The sequence below is a fragment of the Trichomycterus rosablanca genome, chromosome 15, assembly GCF_030014385.1.
Source record: "Trichomycterus rosablanca isolate fTriRos1 chromosome 15, fTriRos1.hap1, whole genome shotgun sequence".
NCBI classification, from domain to species: Eukaryota; Metazoa; Chordata; class Actinopteri; order Siluriformes; family Trichomycteridae; genus Trichomycterus; species Trichomycterus rosablanca.
In genome coordinates, this window is record NC_086002.1 from 12,227,719 (window position 1) to 12,252,009 (window position 24,291).

Below are 24,291 nucleotides of genomic sequence, written 5' to 3' on the forward strand. Positions count from 1 at the left end.
CCAAATTGTGCCCAAATGTGTCGTTGTCCCTCCCTGGTGTCATGTGTCAAGGTCCCAGGTGTAAATGGGGAGCAGGGCTGTTAAATTTGGTGTTTTGGGTACAATTCTCTCATACTGGCCACTGGATATTCAACATGGCACCTCATGGCAAAGAACTCTCTGAGGATGTAAGAAATAGAATTGTTGCTCTCCACAAAGATGGCCTGGGCTATAAGAAGATTGCTAACACCCTGAAACTGAGCTACAGCATGGTGGCCAAGGTCATACAGCGGTTTTCCAGGACAGGTTCCACTCGGAACAGGCTTCGCCAGGGTCGACCAAAGAAGTTGAGTCCACGTGTTCGGCGTCATATCCAGAGGTTGGAAAAAAATAGATACATGAGTGCTGCCAGCATTGCTGCAGAGGTTGAAGACGTGGGAGGTCAGCCTGTCAGTGCTCAGACCATACGCCGCACACTGCATCAACTCGGTCTGCATGGTCGTCATCCCAGAAGGAAGCTGACGCACAAGAAAGCCCGCAAACAGTTTGCTGAAGACAAGCAGTCCAAGAACATGGATTACTGTAATGCCCTGTGGTCTGACGAGACCAAGATAAACTTGTTTGGCTCAGATGGTGTCCAGCATGTGTGGCGGCGCCCTGGTGAGAAGTACCAAGACAACTGTATCTTGCCTACAGTCAAGCATGGTGGTGGTAGCATCATGTTCTTGGGCTGCATGAGTGTTGCTGGCACTGGGGAGCTGCGGTTCATTGAGGGAAACATGAATTCCAACATGTACTGTGACATTCTGAAACAGAGCATGATCCCCTCCCTTCGAAAACTGGGCCTCATGGCAGTTTTCCAATAGGATAACGACCCCAAACACAACCTCCAAGATGACAACTGCTGAGGAAGCTGAAGGTAAAGGTGATGGACTAAACCCAATTGAGCACCTGTGGCGCATCCTCAAGTGGAAGGTGGAGGAGTTCAAGGTGTCTAACATCCACCAGCTCTGTGATGTCATCATGGAGGAGTGGAAGAGGATTCCAGTAGCAACCTGTGCAGCTCTGGTGAATTCCATGCCCAGGAGGGTTAAGGCAGTGCTGGATAATAATGGTGGTCACACAAAATATTGACACTTTGGGCACAATTTGGACATGTTCACTGTGGGGTGTACTCACTTATGTTGCCAGCCATTTAGACATTAATGGCTGTGTGTTGAGTTATTTTCAGAAGACAGTAAATCTACACTGCTATACAAGTTGTACACTGACTACTCTAAGTTATATCCAAGTTTCATGTCTATAGTGTTGTCCCATGAAAAGATATAATGAAATATTTGCAGAAATGTGAGTGGTGTACTCACTTTTGTGATACACTGTATATGGGACAATGGTAGCCTAGTGAGTAAGAGCTTTGGGCTATCATTTAGAAGATTGTGGGTTTGAATCCCAGCTCTGCTGTGCAGCCTTTTTTGGGCCTTTAACCCTTTGAGCACCAGGGGTGCTGTCCTCTGACCCCAGTTTACCAAACTGTTGGGATACGCAGAAGAATAGTTACTCTACTGTACATGTGTGTATGCATATATGAGAAATAAAAGCATTCCATATAACCCAGATTATTAGATTATGAAGCCATTTAGATCATTCTAATTGCCTAACAGTTTACTGTACATTAATATACCCCAAATTATTTGTACACCATTCATTATTAGGATTCAGTGTTTCCATCTGTAAGATGCCAAATTGTTTTTGTATCTGTTTCAGAATGACTGCCTCTGTGCACAAAGTGGGGTCTTTAAAGACGTGTTTGGAGTAAAACTCCACTAGCCTGATCCCAACCTCCCTGAACAATTTTAGGATAAATTAAATGTCTTTTTGCCCCGACCTCACAAATTCCCATAGACACACACCAGAATGTTGTGGAAAGCCTGACCAAAAAGTAGGCTGCTAAAGTTGCAATATGGACCTTACACTGTAATGCCCATGTTTTTGGAAGGGGATTCCCAACATGCTCATGGCCAGCAGTCCACATACACCGCACACTTAACCAAGTGTTTAAGCCTTAAGTAAAGTAAACCTAGTTTATAGTGACCTCTAGTGGTAACTCTACAAAATACAGCATGTTTTAATAAGGTTCCAAATGGGATACAAGTTCCAAAATAAACAATCTTAGTTGTGTTTATATTTTTATATTTTATTTGAAACAGGTGAAACTCTGGTATTATCCAGAAATAATATGCACAAGGTAGGAAATTGCCCACACATTTACAATTCCTAGAAATTAATTATCAAATTGCAGGAATTTCACGCAGCAATTTTAGTTTGTATCAAAGAAGCTATTTAGGAATTTGACTTAAAACATACTTTGTTTAAAAGTTGAACATTCTGGTTATGTGAAACCTCAAACACATGCAGTCAAATTATTTTAATTATTTGAATTTTTTTTAAAGATCAATAGAGGGGAAAAAATGGAATCGCTCACTGCTGAGAAAAAAAAACATCATGGATTCACCTTACAATTTATATTTCAGAAATAAGTCCAGAAATGCAAATTAGTCTGCTGTTAAAATGTAGTGCTTACAGACCATAACGAGCTGTTGGACTTGGCTATTTGAAATGAAACCTGGCTCTAGCAGGAGAATTGTCAATTAAAACACTGACAAATAAATATCAAACTCCTTTAAGACAGAGATCCTGTGTCAAAAGATTTCGGTTGTTTTTAGCCATTTGGGCCTAAATCTTTAAAGCATTTAATAGTAGAGAAGCACCACCAATGGCAAGTTGCCACTGTTGGGTCCTTGAGCATGGCCTTTAACCCTTAATTGCTTGCACTGTATTCAGTCACATTTGAAAGTCACTTCTGAGAAAAGTGTCTCCTAAGTGCCACCATGTAAATTTACATTTTCAGCAGACGCTTTTATCCAAAGCGACTTACACAATGAGCAACTGAGAAGGGCTTTGCTCAGGGACCCAACAGAGGCAACTTGGTGGTGGCGGGGCTTGAACCGGCAACCTTCTGTTTACTAGTCCAGTACCTTAACCACTGAGCTAGCACTGCCTGTAAATGGTAATGAAGTTATTTGAGGAAGGTCATGCTCTTGCCACAAGCACAAAGTTTGGAAACTTATTGATAGATCTCATTTGGAGTTAAATAATTATGGTGGAAATAGGTCCCTGACAAGCTCCATTCAGTAAAGCTTTTCGAGAAAGTTGGAACATGTGTGTATTTGGGAGATGGGAGTTAACAGCAGTACCCCAAGGAAAACACTCACATGGGTAGAACTTTGAGACAGTAAGAAATGAACCCAGGTCGCAAGGACTTGTGTTGCTATGCAGCACCTACTGTACCAGCTGTAACACCATGCAGTTCCAGTACTAGACAATATACAAAAATGAAATACACCCACTTGTTAGTAGTCTTATATTTAACAATATTTATATTATTTATTATTTATAAAACACATTAAATATATAAAGTCGTTACAAGGGACAGTACATAATGATCTTAGGAGACGACTAAATAAGCTTTTCATCACAAGATCAACTCACAACTGTTAGTCAAGAAAATACGAAAATGTATAAGTACTACCATAAAAAAGAAATTAAGCTGAGTTATAACAAATTGAACTTAAAATGAAAAGGACTATAATCAGCAACACGTGCTTAAAACTGCAATAATTTCTTTCTTTTCTTCTGGCTGCTGCTGTATTTAGGGTTCACCACAGCGGTCCGCATACCAGGTTTGCTTCAGTTTTTCCACCAGATGCCCTCTCTGATTCGAGCTTGGACCTGGCACAGAGAGCGCACTGACAAGTGCATCTCCCAAAAGCTAGGCTGTTTCAGCCCATCCCAAACCGACCCTGGGCCCCATATTCCTCCAGTAGAGTGCTATAGTACTTTACTGCTGCACCACCCAAGCATACGAATATTACTTCCTTAATAGCATGCATAGCACATTGCAGGATTTGTGTCACTTCTTTGCAAGGTAGATGTTTGATGTGTGTATGTGCTGTTTTAAGAAATTCCAAATGATGATAAGAAGTTTTTGTAATTATATTTTTTAAGAAATAATTGAACACTTAATCCTGGAGGCTCATACTTACATGTGAAAATTTTAGATTTATTACTCCAGTACCAGGGGGAAAAAAACATTTACCCAAATCAGCAAAGGAAGTCCATCCACCTTTAGTTGTTCTTTTTAAATGTGATGGAAGATTGAAGTTAACAGCAGTACCCCAAGGAAAACACTCACATGGGTAGAACTTTGAGACAGTAAGAAATGAACCCAGGTCGCAAGGACTTGTGTTGCTATGCAGCACCTACTGTACCAGCTGTAACACCATGCAGTTCCAGTACTAGACAATATACAAAAATGAAATACACCCACTTGTTAGTAGTCTTATATTTATGTGGGCTATCATAACTGAATACTTACGTGATTACACTCTGGGTGTAATAAATAATTGTCACGTTAAAATGTATGATCACCTCTGTGTAGTCCCTGTTGCATAATGCCACAAAACTGAGAAAGGAGGGGAATCACTTTTTTTATGGATAACAATGATTAAAATAACTTTTTGTTTAAAGCACAGCCTAATGTGTGCTACTAAAGGGATACCGTATTTTCTCGCGGATGTTATTGGTAGTATAAACAGATAATTTGCCAACTTTCTTTAAAATGTAGGCCCAGGTTGTTACAACTACCTAAATGTTTTATTCATGCTTGTGATTGCTGTTATTAATAATTTCACCTTTTTAGTATCCGGCCCTAGCTTGGATTGTCCACAAGAGGGAGCCCTGTTGCTTTTCTGCAATGGCACTGTGTGCTTGTTTCACATGAGCTATGGTAAACTATTTACATTGAGACTGCTTTATAGAAGACTCATCCTTGACTGGCTGGCCCTCGGGTCATAAGTTAAATACTTCTAATAAATTAGTAACCTTGCTAGTGTGCCAGTTTTATTTACACATGAAGGATGCTGCTGGTTCTAAGCAGTCAAGTGGCAATCTGCAGCTGCAAACATCTGACTGAAAGTTTGTTAGTGATCCAGCTTCCAATCAAAGATGTTTACAAATGCTCCACTGCCAGGGCCCTCCGTTTGGTTGATTCCACCATCCAAAGGTGTGTCAAGGTCATCCGGTGTGGTCTGTGTGACAAACAAAATCATTGTTAAGAAAGTGTGTGAAAGTGTGTGCTTTGTCAACTGAGGTGGATATTTTATTAGATTTTACTGTACTCCTATCACCCCTATGACCTTGTCTATATACAGTAGCAACCTAAGCACAGGATCATATGGCAACACCGCTCTTGATTGACTTAATGTCCTTGACAGGTTACATGGACACAGGTTAGAATATAATAAGATGTATGGATGAATGGTGCAGCCAGTTATGTTGGCAAAAAAGCCATTTGCCCAATTGTTTAATGGTTTAGTTTGAGTTTTGATATGCTAAAGTGCCTCAGAAGAGGGGAGGGAATGACATTCCTGTCTCTGCTCATCAGTTGTAACAATAGTATTGTCTAATAGGTGTTTGTAAGCGCATGTGTATAGACAAAGGCAGGTAGCACCTTCTCCAAACACAATGATCATTCCAATGACATGAAAAATAACAACTAAAAAAGCAGTAAATAAAAATATTTGACATTAATAAATAAGAATTTATTTTTGTTTGTGGCCCATAATTGTTGTGTGCTGGACAAAGTAGTTTCCCCTCATTTAGGAAATGTTAGGAAATTGATTTACCCTGTTTTTTCAGAAATAATCATTGACAAGGTGTTTTTTTCTCAGTATTATTGATGGTTTAGCCGCTCGCTTACTATAACTGTAAAATCATTTCTATTTGAGTTTAAAAATACAAGTAGGCCTGATAAGTAGTACATTTGCCAATCATGTTACAGATGCAGAACATGAAATGCCACTTCATTATTATATATAGTGAGGTGAGTGGTTGAGTTCATGTCGTGGAGGTCCCCCCTCTGCCATGGGCCCCAGTGCACTTGCCCCCTCCCCTGTAGTTACGCCCCTGGTTGTAAGGTTATTCATGAAATCTAAATTGTTTAATGAGCATATCGGTAGGTACCAGTTCCGATATTGTTAAATGAAATTTTTGCACAACCATGACATCCGGCGGCACGGTGGCTAAGTGGGTAGCACTGTCGCCTCACAGCAAGAAGGTCCTGGGTTCGATCCCCAGGTGGGGCGCTCCGGGTCCTTTCTGTGTGGAGTTTGCATGTTCTCCCCGTGCCTGCGTGGGTTTACTCCGGGTGCTCCGGTTTCCTCCAACAGTCCAAAGACATGCAAGTGAGGTGAATTGGAGACTCTAAATTGTCCATGACTGTGTTTGACCTTGTGAACGGATGAATCTTGTGTAATGAGTAACTACCGTTTCTGTCATGAATGTAACCAAAAGGTAAAACATGACATTAAAATCCTAATAAACAAACAAACAACCATGACATCAAGCAATTTTATATAAACATGGTTCTCAAAACAAGTGACTCCAAACACTGTGTGTATTTTATTGTTTTAATCTACAAACAATGAGTGTAAGCATCATTTATCAAATAAAGAGTGACCTCAGCTGTCCCAACAGGAGAGCTGGAAAGACTTAGTTCAGAAAATGGCTGAATTGTCCTTGATCTTTAAAACAGCCTTGACAAAATAGCCAGGCATAGCTGTTACATTACTAAACATTATATGTTTAAAGTCAATAGCTGTAGTCTGCTACTACTTTTCTTGTATTAAATTGAAAGCATACATGAGCACCTAAGTGGTGTGTCCAATAACTTGCAATCATCACTGTTATAAACTCGCTGAATGGGATATTATGCAGAAAATAATAACATATTAAAAGAATGCAAATAATTACCCAAATGCCCAAGCTGTTGAAACACTTGTGAGTTTAACATCGAGTTTATCCGAGTTCTCACCCCGCGCGTCCTTCAGTACCGGTGATTCTTTCTCAGCTTCATAGAGATGAGTGGAAAAAGCCTCGGGCACGCGCATGCGCACTGGCGTTGACCTTCATCGCGTTGTAGCTATAGTTTTCCTATTTAAAACCTACCTGGCACTCGGTTGACGTCACTTACACGCGTGTGTTCTGTTACTTAATGACCAGGTCTTCCACTTTGGCATGTGGTCCTTGGTTTACCATTCAGGGTAAACTAGTCTAGTGACTATTTTACCTCTTTAGCCCATCAAAGCACATCTTTCCTGCTGCTTTAAAACAGTGAGTTTGGTCAAGTTGCCAGATTGAACAGAATAATTCCAGATCATTCATGCTTCCCTGGTCATTTTAACGAAACCAATAGTACATAAACTAAAGTGCCTTTATTTATAACATTGGTCAGGGTTGTGGTACATCTAGGGACAAGTGCAGTCACTGAGAACAGGCAGCAATGCATCCATGGCAGCATCTCACAATCAGCCTTTCACGTGCTTAGTGGCAATTTAGAGCAGTTAATCCACTTTCTGCATTTTCAGGGAAATCCTCTGAACTGTTTCTGTGGTGCACTCAATTCAATTCAAAGAGCTTTATTAGCATGACTGTTATAGTTGCAGTGTTGCCAAAGCAAAACACAAGATATAAAAAGAAAACATGTATATATCAAACACTTTGTCTGTGTAGGTCTATCAGGGCTGTTCCTCTGTTTGGGTGTATCAGCTGGTGCTCTCCATCTCTCCCAACATGATGATCATTTTCTGGCTGTTGGTGAGAGAGCAGAAATCAGGGTTAGGTTTTTAAATTTTTTTGTAGTAGACCTAAAACTCATTGGATTTAAATTCATTAGTTGATTAATTAAATAGGCACAGAGGGATAAAAATTGAAGAAGTGGCGCCCAGGTGGCGCAGCAGGATATTCTGCTAGCACACCGGTGCCGAGATTCTGAACTCCATGGTTCGAAACTCAGCCTTGCCACTGGTCGGCTGAGCACCATCTAGCGAGCATAATTGGCAGTGCCTGCAGCAGACACGGTTCTACGTGGGTGGGGTTTTCAAACACTGTGTAAGGACCCTGATTGGCAGATAGAGAGGTACCTGTGCAGAGTGCATAGGTGAAAATGGGTTCTGGAGGAGGCGTGAGCATCAATATACCCTCCTCGATTGCAATCAGGGATCCCCCAGCAGTGGAAGACAAATTGCCTATGATAAATTACAAGAAAATGGGAGAAAAATGCATAAATAAAATAGGAAAAAAAACTAATTAAAGAAGGAACCAAAACATTGGCATTAGGCTTGTTAAAAGAATTGTACTGTTGTTGCAAAACAGTTTTTCTTGCTAAAGTAATCTCATTGTGTATTTTAATAACACAATTTTTATAACAAATTTTAATATTTTTTATTTATTTATAGTAAAATACTCATGTAAAGGCTTCATGATATCAAGAATTAAAATTCTACACGAACTGTAAATTATTTACACCACTGACTAAACTAATAATGACTGATTAGACAGTACTCTGTGGTGCATTGTAAAGTGAAACATTAAAAACAGCTGACTCAGGGAATGCAGTGGGAAAGATCACACCTGCCTTAGTGACATTTTGGTGGTTCTGCTATTTTGTTCTCTTTTTAACATAATGACAATTATTCTTTTGATACATAAGCTGCCACATGGGAGAACTCAGGAAGTTTGATGCTTAAATTTTAAGGTTGTGGTAGGTGGGGTGGCACACTAATTCTTTCAGTAATATAGGGAAAATCATTAGTAGTCATCATTTGTTTGCTGTTTTACGGTCATGGAACATGATCATCAGACCTGATTATTTACACCAAATTGCTGCCCATTTCTGATGAAATAGTCTTTCACTGGCAGCATGTATTGGGGACTTATGGCATCCTCTGTCTTACTTGAGAAGCGTAAAAAATGAGGTAATAGTTCATTTATCAGAAGTCAGAGGTCCAACCATGTCTGCATCCAAATATCCCAGTTTCCTTCAACCTTCCAAATTCATGTAAAATGTGGATTGGCCTCTTTAAACTGTCCCCAGGTGTAAGAGAATGGGTCAGTGTGTAGTGCCCTGCAATGCATTGCTGCCATGTGCAGGGTGTTTTTTGCCTTGCAACCTTTTTTGGGTGGTGCTGGTCCAACTACTATTCTGACAAGGATGATTCATTTATTATAGATTACTGAATAAAATATGGGCACTACCAGACAGTTGAGTAGGTCTTTTAATTGTCACAATTATGAATTCATTTTTACTTAGTTTGTATTTATGGTTCTAAATGAGGTTTAGTAGTTCCAAGTAAACTAGCGTCAAGCTGTATAGTAAGACTTTTAAGCTGTCCATGGTCCTGAAAACAACCCTGCACAATCCCAAGCATATGAATTGCATTACGCTTCCTCTCTACTGATGCTGATCCCCACTGCTGATTGAGAAGAGCGAGACTGTCACACACCCCCCCTCCGATACGTGAGTTCATATGTGGATCAGCTTTGTGTACGGAGAGCCACACCCTGTCCACATTATCCCTCGACTCAACCAGCCAGCAGAGGTTGTAATTGCATCAGTTATGAGGTCCCTATCCGGCTACCCACCCTATATGAACAACAAGCGTGTTTTACCGCTGCGTCACCTAAGCGGCAACGTCCCCTTAACTCAAAATCTTTGAAACTCAACGTCCTTTGTCGAGAAATTTTTACCCTTAAACTCAACATTTCCCTTAAACTCCTTAAACTGTTCACCTTTTAAAAAAAATGATTTATTTAATTTTAATTAACAGTGAACAGTCACTTTGTTCAGCGATCCGCTTGGGCGGTGTGTGTTAACATGTCATCAAAGTGCGATTATAAGACAAATCTGCATTTGTGTGAAATAACTGTCAAATTCACTCTAAAAGCATCTACATCAGTTGCGATTTCTCTAAGACTGCAAGGGAAGCTCAGCTTCCCCTAAAATGTCAAAAATTAAATGGTCACATATGTACAGTTGTGCTAACATTTCATTGACTACAAATGCGTTAGAACACGTTCATCTCGAAGACGAGTTCGTTCAGAATCAGCTACTTATCACAAATCGACTGACTCGAACTTCTCATACATTCCCGTAGCGTCAATGCATTTGCCCAAAGAAGCTGAGCATCTATTCACTTCAATGGGACTGCATGGAAAAGTTTTTGTCATTGCTTCGAAACTCGCCGGTCATTGGATAAATGCAACGTTTTTGTCCCGGACGCGGAGCTTCTGCAAGATGATTGGAGGATCAGTCGAAAGGCTGAATCCCGTTTTGATTGACAGCTATTTTGAGATCTACACCGTCACTTGGAATCATGGAATGCATTAACAGATTTCCCAAACATCCTTATGGGACAAAAATACCTTGAAACTCAACGCCTTTAAAACTCAACGCCACTCCCAGAACCAAATGACGTCGAGGTTCAAGGTACCACTGTATATTGTTACTTTATACAACAGGTAGTTCCGACCTTACAATCTGATTGGTTGAGAAGCGTTCTAAACGTGCTGATATTCGTGATAACAGCACGGTCTTTTCACACCACAATGGTATTACTCCGCTGACGCGTTGCCATTAACGACAAGCTTCATGCACACAAACGCGCACGCAGGCGACACAGCCTTTTTTTCCCGGTCGCGTTTTAAATCCGTTATCTGATATACAATCTAGCGCACTGTGTAGGGAACATAACCAATTGTCTAATTTACTATCTAGTGCACTATGTAGGGCACATATATCCATGATCTGATACACAGTCTAGTGCACTATTTAGGGAACATTAATGTGTTTGTAACGCGAACAGTTAGTTAAGCCAGTTAGCAGCTCCTAAGAGTTCTGTTTTCATCCATAGCCTTTGGTGTGTGCGAGAGGTTTTTTTATTTCTTTTTTTCCCTTCGGAGGTTCTTGCTTTCTTCTTCTTCTTGTTCTTACCTCCCTGAAATGAGTTTTTGCAACTTGGTATGTCTGCTTTGTAGTGTTAAACGTTATATTCGTTGTGGAACTACTTTTTGGCGGAAGGTATTGTCAATATTAAAGCATATTTAATATGAAATTCAGGGCTTCTTTGATTTATTTTCTTTCTTTCTTTTGTAAAAACTGTTGTATAAAAGCAATAGAACACTCGAGGTCGTGTGTTATCGCGAATAACATCACGGCTGTGATGATCTACGGCACTCGCCTTCGGTTCGTGCCTGCGACCAAATCACAGCCGTGATGTTATTCGCGATAACACACTCCCACTCGTGTTCTATTGCTTAAGTAATAGTTTAGTCCTGTGTTGCTTTCTAGTTATTATTAAATGCAGTAGGTTATTTCGTGGTCGTTCAATTCTAAATAAATGTTTAGTTTTAGTAAAGATGATTAGATTAGCTCTCACGATGTTAAGTGTGAGGCCTGTTTGAGTGATTTTGAACAGAGAAAAGCGTGGGCGTGGACGGGCTACTCCGAGCACAACCGAGTCAGAGGCGCTCTCCTGTGTAACAGTGAGTATAGTGACGGGCATCACGACTCGTTTTTCTGAGTCGACTGAATCATGCTGAATCAAAATCTGCGAGTTTTGATTCACTTGATTCACCACTGTCCAGAAGTGTTCTAAGATGTTGATGGAACATCTTATTTATTCTCATATTTATTGCATTTGTAGGAAATGAGCAATTACCACAAAATAGTTGAAATAGCTTTCTGTATTGTACAAATCTTATTGGTGTGAAACTTATTTGCGGTTTTGCTTGCAAAATTCGGTACATAAATTAATTTTACTGTGATTTGTCACGATAAACAATTTGCAGTGCCAACTGCTGTCAAAACTATTTACAAAATATTGTGCCAATTTTAGGATTTTGCATGTTCCAAACATCAGCACTACTATTTAGGGCAGTTGTAGCCTAGTGGTTAAGGTACTGGACTAGTAATCCAAAGGTCGCTGGTTCAAGCCCCACCACTGCCAGGTTGCCACTGTTGGGCCCTTGAGCAAAGTCCTTAAACTTCAATTGCTTAGACTGTATACTGTATAAAAGTGTCTGCTAAATGCTAAAAATTTAAATGTATTTAGCTGTATCAACCTCTGAAGAGACTTTACTTTATAAAATGTAGTGACAGTTTGCAGTCAGACAAGAATAAAACAATTAAAAATGTGTACATGTATTTTATGGTTATGGTTTTGTTTTTGTAGCTTGCCACAATAACAACATTAAATATCAAATTTCTCACAGAAAGAAACAAAAACAAATTGTTACTGCAGCATTTACATGCTGTCAAACTGGAATGCATAACTGTGAGATGTTAGTTACACCTATGTCCATATACTTATGGTATTAGGCAGAGTATTTTAGCAAGAACGTCCTGGGTTTGATCCCCAGGTGAGGTGGTCTGGGTCCTTTCTGTGTGGAGTTTGCATGTTCTCCCCGTGTCTGCGTGGGTTTACTCCGGGTGCTCCGGTTTCCTCCCACAGTCCAAAGACATGCAAGTGAAGAGATCGCGACACCAGGTTACGTGTGACGCAAGCACGTAAGTGCGAGCCCTCCTGGAACCCATACAGTCCTTAGGGCCACCCAGACCAAATTTAAACATCAAGCAAGTATCTACAAAGGGGGGGGGGATCATATAAGTAACAAGTAAATTACAAGTAAGTAATGTAATTTTTAAATTGTGAATTGTGATTGCACGTATTGTATCTCCCCAATTGTTTAATTGTACTTGTTTATTCATTGCACATCAGCCCCGATGCCAATCTTTATTCTGGATCTGCTGCACCTCAAATAAAATGCTATCTGATGAAGACTGAATTAAATAGTTAGTGTGAAGGCTTTACTTAATTGTATTATTAATGGTAAAGCTGGTCTCTCTCCATGTTCAAAGTCATTTGTGAGGGCAAACTGACAGATGACTTAAGATGTTCATTATTTAAGCTTTAATTTACCCATTGCCCCCTGAGAGATTTGGCAGGAGCCGCCACTGCGTTAAAATACTAATAAACAAACAAACAAACCACCCAGTTGTAATCAAATGTATAGTAAATGTAATGAATCAGCTTTGGGTTGATTCTTTTGAATCAATATACTTCGTTCAAACGAACCGATTCATTTTCGAATCGCGCATCTTTGGTGTGCCGTCGAGCTCACGCCAGGCGCGCCCGCTGATCTGTGGGGAAACAGAAAGCAATAACGCCGGTTTCACGGTTGTGGTTTGTCCACTACTCAGGATTAGACTCGATTTTGGTTTGTAAGGAGCTCTAGGTCTTAGACGAAAGTACATTTTTATTTGTTATTTTACATCTATATCAGCAGAACTCATAATAGCGAGGGAAAGGTAAGAATAAAGAGGTGGACAAAAGAGGACAGATAAAAGCACAGGAACCGCGACACGGACCGTTTTTTTGTTTTGTTTTTTGGCATTTTTTGCATCTGTCCAATACTACACTACACATCCTGGATTTGCGAGCTGACGCCGGAGTTCCAGCGTCCACGTCGCCTCCCGGTGTAGAGATGGGCTTCCCGTAACCGGAGGTGGAGGGGAAAGGCGGGGGTTGGGGTGGGGGGTGGCAGAGTGCAAGAAGACTGGATAGACCAGAGAGGTGGAACAAACCGAACGAACGGAGACAAAAGCTCAATGGTGGGCACCCGCAGGCATGAGGTGACGCCGAGCCTGGCCTGAGGTAGAACGCGCCAGGAGCAGTGGAAGGGAGGGGCCGGGAGAATGGCCGCCTCGGTAGGGCCCCAAGGTGGCCCACGGGCTCCGGCAGCTCCGGCTCCGACATCCATGCCCGACACACCGGACTTAAGCCACCTCACTGAGGAGGAGAGGAAGATCATTCTGGCTGTAATGGCGCGCCAGAAAGAGGAAGAGGAGAAGGAGCAAGACATGTTAAAGTAAGCCTGGATTCCATACTCCCTATACGCCCATTCACATGTCAGTTGTAGTAATAGTGTAGATTCTACATTAATGCGTGCAGATCTAGCCCACCAAGCCTTCACCTTGGTTGGCACCAAGGCTTATCAATATAGGAGCACTATATATCTTAAGAAAAGATGGTTCCTAATGGGTTCATCGTATGGTTAGTAGCCTGATGTGGCCTCAATGCTTCCAACTTGACGACTTCATTGTTTCTTGATCTTTGAAGCTTCCATGTTCCAGTGAAGCTGCTGGATGGAAGCACCACCTGTCTTCCAGTCTAACTATTTGATCTCAATGGTTAGGAGCCCAGATGTGGACTGAATCCTTCCTACTTGACGACCATCTGAGAGACCATTGTTTCTTGATCTTTGAAGCTTCGATGTACCAGTGAAGCTGCTGGATGGAAGCACCACCTGTCTTCCAGTCTAACTATTTGATCTCAATGGTTAGTAGCCTAGATGTGGCCTGAATCCTTCCTACTAGACGACCATCTGAGAGACTATTTTTTCTCGATCTTTCAAGCTTTCAAGCTGCTGGATGGAAGCACCATCCGGTTCGATCTCAATATCATGGATAACAAGTGAATCAGGAATATGGTACATGAATCCATTCTGAAGATATGAAGGCTATTCGATGACAATTTGATTGTTTTAATTATCTAAAGAAAGATTTGTACATGATAAACCTTTTAAAAGACATGAAAGCTCTTGCTGCTCTAAAGGTTTCTAAAATACTTGAATTGGCTTCACACAGTTTAAAGGGGGGTCTCATAATAAATGGTTCTTTCAAGAGAGAATGCTAAATACTACACTGATGTCAGGGTTTCCCCAGGAGACAAATGAAAGAACCCAATATGATGCTGGGATGAAACCTTTTTCTAAGAGTGTTTTCTTATTGTTTGGGTAACGTAGACATACAGTAGATGTTTTAGGTTATTCTGAACTTCATAAAACATGCATACCCTTTAAATAGAAACAGTGTTCATATTTATACATCGTTAAGTGCAGCCTGTGTGAGAATGAAGGAGTAACAGGTGTGAGGAATGGGGCGTGAGGCACGAAGCTTGAGGATGAATCATACGACATGTCCAAAACCACACCCTATTCACTATGTAGTGCACTATGTAGTGTACTCAATTTAAAAAGACCAGTGCATAATATTCAGGTTAATGAATCTCACTATCCTAGATTATATAATATTAAATAGTATGATGAAGTGCAAGCCTGCTGTTATTGTCCAGCTATTATGGGTGCACACTAGTATTATAGTATTCGATATAGGCTTCTATTTGGGGCGGTCGTGTACCGTTTGCGTAACCTGTGTAATCATTATGCAAGCGTCAAAAACGTTTCTTCAGGTTGCCACAAAAATGCGAAATAAGTCGTATATATGTCATATAATGTGTGTGGATGTCGCTTTCCGTATTGCAAAAGCTAACCATCCTACATACTGCCGAAAAAGGCAAGGGCTGTGTCCCAAACCACTTTCATACTGTACTAAATAAAAAGTCAAATGAGTGCACCTTGAATAATTTCGCTGACATTTTGTAATACAGCTTGGTGCAAAAAAACCTAGTAAACGCTTTATAATGCGACGACTTAATTTCGTTCTGGACCCGGAGCACCCGGGTGTGGTTAGATATTTTAAACTAGTGATGGGCATTTCGGCTCTTTTAGTGAGTCATGCATGTCATGTTGGATCAGCTCACAAAGAGTCGACTCACTTTTACTGCCAAGGATCTTACTCAGTACTATAAAGCCCCTGAAGGGACATGGTGTAATTTTTAAGTAAAAAAAAGTAAAAAGTAACTGGTGCTTACCACTTATTTAACTTAAAAAATGTATGCAATATAAAACACAAACCTAATGTGTGGCGACTGCAGTAAACAAATGTCAACATGAAAGCAAACACAAATTCAAAGACATTTTATGCAGTTTAAAAATCCTAGCAGCATGCATGTGTTTCCAAAAAAACGTATGGTAACTCTATGTAAGTTTATAAATACTACTTTGTATAGCTAAAGTTACATTAGGCTAATTTATATCATTAAAGCAGCAATGTGCGTAAGTGGTGAGCACCAGATACTTTTCGGTGAGCAACATATCAGACGAGCATGCACCTACTTGCACTCGGGTGAGCACCATTTTGCAGTTATACTTTATCTGAATAGATATTGGTGAGTTTATTGAACTTTATTTTCAGCTATGTGTCAAATATAAAGACATAACATTTATAATTGCCAGTCGTCATGAATATATTATCACTGAGAAACATTTAAAACGCATTTTAAAAACGAAGGTTTTTTTCAGTGAAACTATAGCAACTTGGTGACTGGTGCGCACCACTTTTTTTTACTTAGAAACTTACATAGAGTAACTATACGTCTTTTGGGGAACTAAAAATGCATGCTGCCAGGATTTTTAAACTGTATAAAATGCTTTGGCTTTGTGTTACTGCAGTTGCCATACATTAGGTTTGTGTTTTATTTCATTGATCCTTTTGTGCAGGTTCCACCTTTCACACAACGCAACTGGTCAATTATGTACTTACCCTACATGCAATCATTGGTCATCCTCCTCAGCCTGTGGTCAGAGACTGCATTGTCAGATTAAAAAAAAGAACATGTCTAAGTAACTGTTTGTGTTTCTTTGCATTAAAATTGTGGCAAATCATAGAACAGGGCAAGGATATAAAATAATTTGAGCAGGGCCCTTAATCCTCAGTTGCTAAAATTGTATAAGCTGTAAGTTGCTTTGAATAAAAGCAATTGCTAAATGGCATAAATGTAAATGTAAAGTAAAAACAAGACCTGTTTTTGCCATATAGAAATTGTTGGTGGATCTTTCTAAGGATTAATCTTTGTATTGATTTAGTCAGTTATTTATTCATTAAGAAATCTGTTAAGAAATAATTTTTCATTACACAGCCATTAATTAATGGTATATAAAAAGTCAGTGCAATGTATCTGTCTATATTCTATTTTGATTCAAAAGCTTCTGGAGCTGTAATTATTTGGGTTAAAAACGACTCTGCACTTCGAGTCGACTCCTTATATTCACCTGGAGTTGACGACTCAAAGAACCGACTCATTCGTTATCGAAACGTCGCTATTTCAAAGCCTTCATTGCGCGCGACACTTTTTTTTGTCAGTTAGCATGGTGCTAACCGAATATTTACCACAATTTCTAAAGCGGTAGTGTTTTCCTATTTAAAAAATGATTTATTTATTTATTTATTTATTTATTTATTTATTTATTATTATTTATTATTATTACCTGTATAAAGTACCTGTGACAATGACGTTTGGTTTCATCTACCTCCTTGTTGGTAAACAAAGGTAAACAATAAACAAATACTTTTGTGAGGACTCACTGAGGTAATTTATAGCACAGTCAAAAATTGGTCAGGACTAAGTCATATCCTAGGCTATATCACGGCTATTTATATTGTTATACAAAAACTTACAAAAACTTACAAAAACATAATGAAAGTTGAAGTTTGCTCACACAAAATGTCGAAAATTATTGTCATTAATGCGAAGTCTGTCCCACCGTAGTGGCTAAAACGGCCTCCACTGTTTTGGAAAGGCTTTTTCTACTAGATTTTGGAGTGTGTCTGTGGGAATTTGAAAAAAAGGGGAGTCAGGCTCAAAAATAATGTCTTAATTCCAAATGTGTTTAGTGGGGTTGAGGTCAGGCTTCTGTGCTGACAGGTTTTTAGAAAAGTGGGACATTTCATAAAAAGTTGGGACTGTGCTGCACCACCTCTAATATTAATTTTACTTCTAACCATTAGACAGCTAAGAACACTAATTCTTTTCTTTTTAATTGCAGTTTTGCAGATAAGATTTTTGATCATTCTTGTTTGACGCAAGACTTCAGCTGCTCAGGAGTCATTTTCAATACATTTTCAATACATTTTCAATAGGAGACAGATATCTAATGCAGGCATGGGGTCAAGCGCACAAAAACTTGGTTTTAGTAAATGCAGAATGAGTCTTGGCATGCAAACTAATCAAGCACTTCCCTGGAAAAGATCTCACCTTAAAGGCAGCATATGTCTCTTTAAAATTCCAAAATATGATTCCTCTGAGGTCAGTGGTATCGTTACAGATATGTAAGTCACCCATGCTGTGGTCACTGATGCATCCCCGTAGCATGACAAATGTTGATGTTTCCACCTTTTCCTGATAACAGTATGAATGGTGATTTTTGTCTGAGATGAGCTTGGGTCATGCATAGAATTGATGTTTTTTCTTTGTTTCAGATTGTAAGTACTCCCAAGTCCATGTGACTACATTTATCATAGTAGCATGACAGATTGTCATGAATTGCTGTCTTAGAACTTAAAGGTCAAAGACATCCTACAGTGGTTTCTGGCTTTGCCCTGAACAAACTGAAATGTCTTTGGATGGACAGTGGTGAGGCATGACCTATCTTCTGAGCTGTTGGTGGATCTTGCTTTTATGTCCAATCATGATTCCCTTACCTGTTACCAATTCACCTGCTTGTTGTGGAATGTTTCAAAAAAAGTCTAACTTAAATATTCTATAAACGTTTTGCTCATATTTTGCCCCAGTGTTTTTAAGTGTGTGCTGACATCTCAGGGTGGTCAGCCAAAATAATAAAAGCCATTCCTTTGTACTTTTGTAAGTTAAATAAAGGTTCAAGAGTTCAGAGTTCATTGCACTTTATAAAACTTTTCTGGAAATTGGGTTTAAAACAAAAAAGTTTATCATAATGGGTGGGTTTCATAGACAATTTGTGTTAAGAAAAAAAAAAGTAATATTTGTCAACATAATTTGTTATAGTTTTGATTAAACTCACAATATGCTGACTGAATGCTAAGGGTAATTCTGAAAATTCATTTTTGCTTAATCTCTATCTGGCCCTTGTGACAGACAATATATATGTATTTTTTTATTTACTACAAAATAAAGGTTTTTACAGTAAATATGATGCAGTTTTAGCCTATAAGAACTGTGATTATTCATGATAAATACATTCTTTGTAAGTTTAAAAAAGCTATGGAAAACAAAAAACCCTAGGCAAAGGATAAGTAACCAAATTGCTTAAACTATGTTTCACAATGTCTTTGTGTGACGGGGCCACCTGCAGTAAAGATCAACAGGGGGCACGGGTTGCAGATTTAGTCTCACCTGCTATGCCATTACGACCACCATGAAAGCACAGAGGACTGTCAACAGTTTTTCCTTTACTTTGACTGTTTCTGAGAACTGAGAGAGTTCTGCATTTTATTAGCCTTGATTTGCTGCAGCTGGGAGAACTTGTTATATGTTTTATCCAGTTGGCCTTCTTGCTGCTGACTCATTGGCATTGTGCTCTAAAGTATTTGTGTCTTTTTGACATCTCCGTAGTCTCTGCGAGGCCGGTACTTTTGTTTCCACTGGTTCATATTTCTAAATTTTTTAATCTTATTTCCAAGAAACTCAGCTGGTTTTGTGGCACCTCTGGGTCGTCACGGTGCAACCGTTGTAGACGAGCCGTCTCCCTGGGTGATTTGATGGCACCCTTTGGAGCAGAGCGCAACAGATGGATTCACACAGGACTAGGGCTGTCGCGGTGACAGAATTTCCCCTTGCGGTATTCAGACTGTCTCAATATCGCGGTATGCGGTTATATCGCCATTTTTTTGTTGTTTTTGAAAATTACTTAATTGATCTGGATTTTAGAGCTATATAAACAAGCTTTATTGTTAGGCTATGATTCGATATATTATTGCTTTATAATGACAAAGATGAGACGGCTTTAAGACCAATGAAATGTGTGTTTATTGTTAAATACAGAACAGAGCAGGGATGCGCGTCTTTTCTCTATTAAAAAAAGGTTTAAATTAAGCTTCTAGCCTAGGCTAGATATACACTGTGAAACAAAAAAAAAGTGTTTAGGCTAAATATTTTAAATGCACATCTAATCAAAATATGGTAAAAAAATAGAATAAAGAATAAAGTCTGTAAGAGTTTAAACCTGCGTTATCATGCGCGCTAGACGAACCAACATGTTCACCTGATGTGTTTTAGAGAGGATCTGAGTGGGGTAGCGATGTTCCCCTCGGTACTAAAACCCTCTCTGATGGTGCTCGTTGCATTAATACACTGTAGATGTACTGAACCTGCATGCGACTTTAGAGATCAGAGAAAGTCTAGCCTGGTTATCGCGCCACTATTAACCATCTATTTAGTAGGTATAATTAACATAACAATATATACTACGTTTCAAGTTATTATTCGTTTCAATACATTTTTATTCAACGAAAAAATACATTTAAATCATTCCAGCAAGCCAGCAAGAGAGAATCTGCAGGCTGCAATGCCATATTAACCGTCATTAAGTGTTTTAGTTCGCCAAGGCTGTTTAAATATAGTCTAAATTACAAGTATTTATTGAGTGTGAACTCAATTTAATCATTAATAAACTTGCCTATAATTCCTGTTGCGATTGTTTACATTTTAAAACACAAAGCCTGACACTCAGCAGCAACGCATGAGAACAGGTTGCGGGAAAATGTCGCTCCTAGCTCATTTTCATTATGAATTTATTTAACATTTATTACGCACGAATGTAAGCGTATAAAACAAGATGGACCCTGCAACAATAAAAAAAAGGAGAAGAAAGAAAGAAAAAACGTGAATATCGCGGTGTTGCGGTTGTCCAGCATGCCCTGCGGTTGGCTGGTCTATACCGCGATATTTCAAAATTGCGGTTAGCGCGACAGCCCTACACAGGACATGGGTTAAGTCAGTGGTGGAGTGGCTGTGCTGCTTTTCATTTTAATTGCCGCCCGACTTATATTGGGTTGCAGTGTTTTTTGTCTTTTTTTCCAGAAAATATGGGTTATTATACACTGGTGAACAGAAGTAGTGTTACACTGGTGTAACTAGTTAGTGTTGTCATTACTTAGTTTTCATCATTTTTCTCTTTAATCAATTTTTTCTACTTTCCTCCGTGTGTTTAGAGCTATTCAGCAGGTGGGCCTGTTACAGAAGCTAAAGACGATCCTGAAGCATTGCCTTAAGCTTTCAGTGTATTCAATCCCAGGCTTGTGTGAGCCTATTTGCTCAAGCATTAGCAGGGCATAGTGGTTAATGATATATTACATGATAATTATTTTAGTAGTTTACAGCTTTCTATGGGCTTGTTATTGAGACAATGCAGACGTATACAGCAGACGTTAATTGGCCAGGTTTACCCAGGTCCATTCCTGTGCCAAAAAGCATAAACCTTCCTTATAACATTTCATTAAAAATTAGCTGCATTTTTATAAAAAGACCAAAACATATTAGTTTTTGTTTTCATGTGATTTCTAATAAATATTTTCCCTGACTGGTTAATGGTAGAAAACACCAGTGACTACTAAATTTGCAGCCTTGTGTAGTAACTTGTCTGCAGGGCAGTGGCAAAAAACTTGTAATTATGATGCATAACCTACCCAGGTGCTTAGGCTAATGATTTTGTCTAATAATGTGGTCTACAAGACCAAAGAATATTAAACACAAAACAAACAATACTTATGCAGACTACCAAACATGCTGTGTTTATTGTTGCCAGCAGCATAACAAGGGCCAGCAACCCAAAAATGTACTTGGATGGTTAAAGTGTTTTATCCCATTAATGGGGGTACTCTAGTAAAAGACAGTCCTGTTGGCATCATTAAAAGTGAGATAGATTGAAGTGTAAGCGGTTCCTGTTCTGAGCCACCCTCAATGATGTTACAGTACGGGCTTAGAATTGACCAAGGTTGAGGCATAGATAAGGAAAGTAATAGTCATTCAAAATGCATCTGGTCCCATACAAAGCTAAGCCAAGACCAGCAGGGACCTGATGCTCATATACTAGCTGAATGCACACAAACAGGAAATCACACACCAGGGAAGTGAGGATGGGGGTGGGTGTTTGCACACACGCTCGGACACAGCCTTTAAGACTAAACCCTGGAATGATCTGGGTCTGATGTTGACATTCTTCTCGTTGTCAGGGTAATTCAGGAAATGTTGAATACACTTTGGCCTTTTTTGTTTCCAGTAGCTACAGCAGGTCTGTGTGAATATTGTCTTAGTAATTATTGTAAATACTCTCACTCTGTATCTCCTGTTGGGATACCATTGTGTTTGTGCGTTTGTGTGTTTGTGTGTGTGTGTGTGTGTTACTCTGGCTGCGTGTTACTCTGGTTGCGACCTGGCTGGGTGGCCTTCAGACCCAATTATCTGAGAGAGGGAAAGTCAGATTGGTTGCTTTAAAACTAGTGGTGGTGAATTTAAATAAAGCAAAGCATTACTTGATTTCCCACTGATTCCCTCACCTGTTACCTATTTACTTGCTTATTGTGGAATATTTCAAAGCAGTGCAACTTGAATATTCTATAAACTAGACTTAGTCTATAAAGTCTTATTTTGCCCCTGTTCCAACTTTTTTAAGTGTGTTGCATACATCAAATTTAGAATTTTTTAGAACATTTCTTGAAGTGGGGTTTGTACAGTGGTGCTGGAAATAGCTCACATTTGGAAGCCCTACCTGTGATAAAGCTTTGTCCTTTTACTGGCTTCTGTTGATTTTGCAAACTGTTTCTAACCTTGTTAAATTTTAAACTAGTTCAGCATGCTGTATTTTGTATTAAGTTGTTATTTAGTAGAGTGTTGGTCTGTTGCTGTACATTTTTAGTCGCATGGTGGGAATATTGACATCTGTTGTACTTTGATACCAAATTCCTGGAATTTACTAGTTAATTATTACACGCATTAAAAATGCACTGACGAGGAACAAGCTACATTATTTGAAATGGGCTGTATTTAGAGTATAAGCACCTGTAGTTTGCTAGCATTACTAAATTGTCTCAAAAGTTTTGGAATTATTTGGGGGCAGCATGCTGATGCACCAGCATCCTGGGGATATAGGTTTAAATCAGCAGTGTGTAGGTGCAAGAGTAGTGTGTAAGTGTAACAGCAGCATGTATGTATCAGCAGTGTCTAACAAAAGGTGTGAGTAGAAGTGTGTGGAAGTGTAACAGCAGGTGGAAGTGTAACAGCAGTTTGTAACAGCAGATACAAGTCTAACAGAAGCTTGTAAGTGTAACAGCAGTGTGTAAGTGTATCAGCAGTGTGAAAGTGTTACATCAGTGTGTACGTGTAACGGCAGGTGTAAGTCTGTAGCAGTGTGTAACACCAGGATGAGGCCCATATATACAGTGTATCACAAAAGTGAGTACACCCCTCACATTTCTGCAGATATTTAAGTATATCTTTTCATGGGACAACACTGACAAAATGACACTTTGACACAATGAAAAGTAGTCTGTGTGCAGCTTATATAACAGTGTAAATTTATTCTTCCCTCAAAATAACTCAATATACAGCCATTCATGTCTAAACCACCGGCAACAAAAGTGAGTACACCCCTTAGTAAAAGTTCCTGAAGTGTCAATATTTTGTGTGGCCACCATTATTTCCCAGAACTGCCTTAACTCTCCTGGGCATGGAGTTTACCAGAGCTTCACAGGTTGCCACTGGAATGCTTTTCCACTCCTCCATGACGACATCACGGAGCTGGCGGATATTCGAGACTTTGCGCTCCTCCACCTTCCGCTTGAGGATGCTCCAAAGATGTTCTATTGGGTTTAGGTCTGGAGACATGCTTGGCCAGTCCATCACCTTTACCCTCAGCCTCTTCAATAAAGCAGTGGTCGTCTTAGAGGTGTGTTTGGGGTCATTATCATGCTGGAACACTGCCCTGCGACCCAGTTTCCGGAGGGAGGGGATCATGCTCTGCTTCCGTATTTCACAGTACATATTGGAGTTCATGTGTCCCTCAATGAAATGTAACTCCCCAACACCTGCTGCACTCATGCAGCCCCAGACCATGGCATTCCCACCACCATGCTTGACTGTAGGCATGACACACTTATCTTTGTACTCCTCACCTGATTGCCGCCACACATGCTTGAGACCATCTGAACCAAACAAATTAATCTTGGTCTCATCAGACCATAGGACATGGTTCCAGTAATCCATGTCCTTTGTTGACATGTCTTCAGCAAACTGTTTGCGGGCTTTCTTGTGTAGAGACTTCAGAAGAGGCTTCCTTCTGGGGTGACAGCCATGCAGACCAATTTGATGTAGTGTGCGGCGTATGGTCTGAGCACTGACAGGCTGACCCCCCACCTTTTCAATCTCTGCAGCAATGCTGACAGCACTCCTGCGCCTATCTTTCAAAGACAGCAGCTGGATGTGACGCTGAGCACATGCACTCAGCTTCTTTGGACGACCAACGCGAGGTCTTTTCTGAGTGGACCCTGCTGTTTTAAAACGCTGGATGATCTTGGCCACTGTGCTGCAGCTCAGTTTCAGGGTGTTGGCAATCTTCTTGTAGCCTTGGCCATCTTCATGTAGTGCAACAATTCGTCTTTTAAGATCCTCAGAGAGTTCTTTGCCATGAGGTGCCATGTTGGAA

General features: G+C 39.8%; 1 protein-coding gene and 1 non-coding gene across 7 annotated transcripts in view; both read left to right on the forward strand.

Moving 5' to 3' along the window:
• Positions 1–11,808: 11,808 nt before the first annotated feature.
• On the forward strand, positions 11,809–11,882 carry trnat-agu (transfer RNA threonine (anticodon AGU)). The gene has a single exon. It is a non-coding gene; the product is annotated as a tRNA-Thr (tRNA).
• A 1,624-nt stretch (positions 11,883–13,506) lies between these two features.
• rims1b (regulating synaptic membrane exocytosis 1b) overlaps positions 13,507–24,291 on the forward strand; it is a 105,069-nt gene continuing 94,284 nt past the window's right edge. For all 6 annotated transcript variants that reach the window (XM_063010514.1, XM_063010517.1, XM_063010516.1 and 3 more), the window contains exon 1: positions 13,507–13,803. In XM_063010514.1, the coding sequence (XP_062866584.1) occupies positions 13,631–13,803 (173 nt within the window). In that variant the 5' untranslated portion in view covers positions 13,507–13,630. The remainder of the gene's footprint in view (positions 13,804–24,291) is intronic.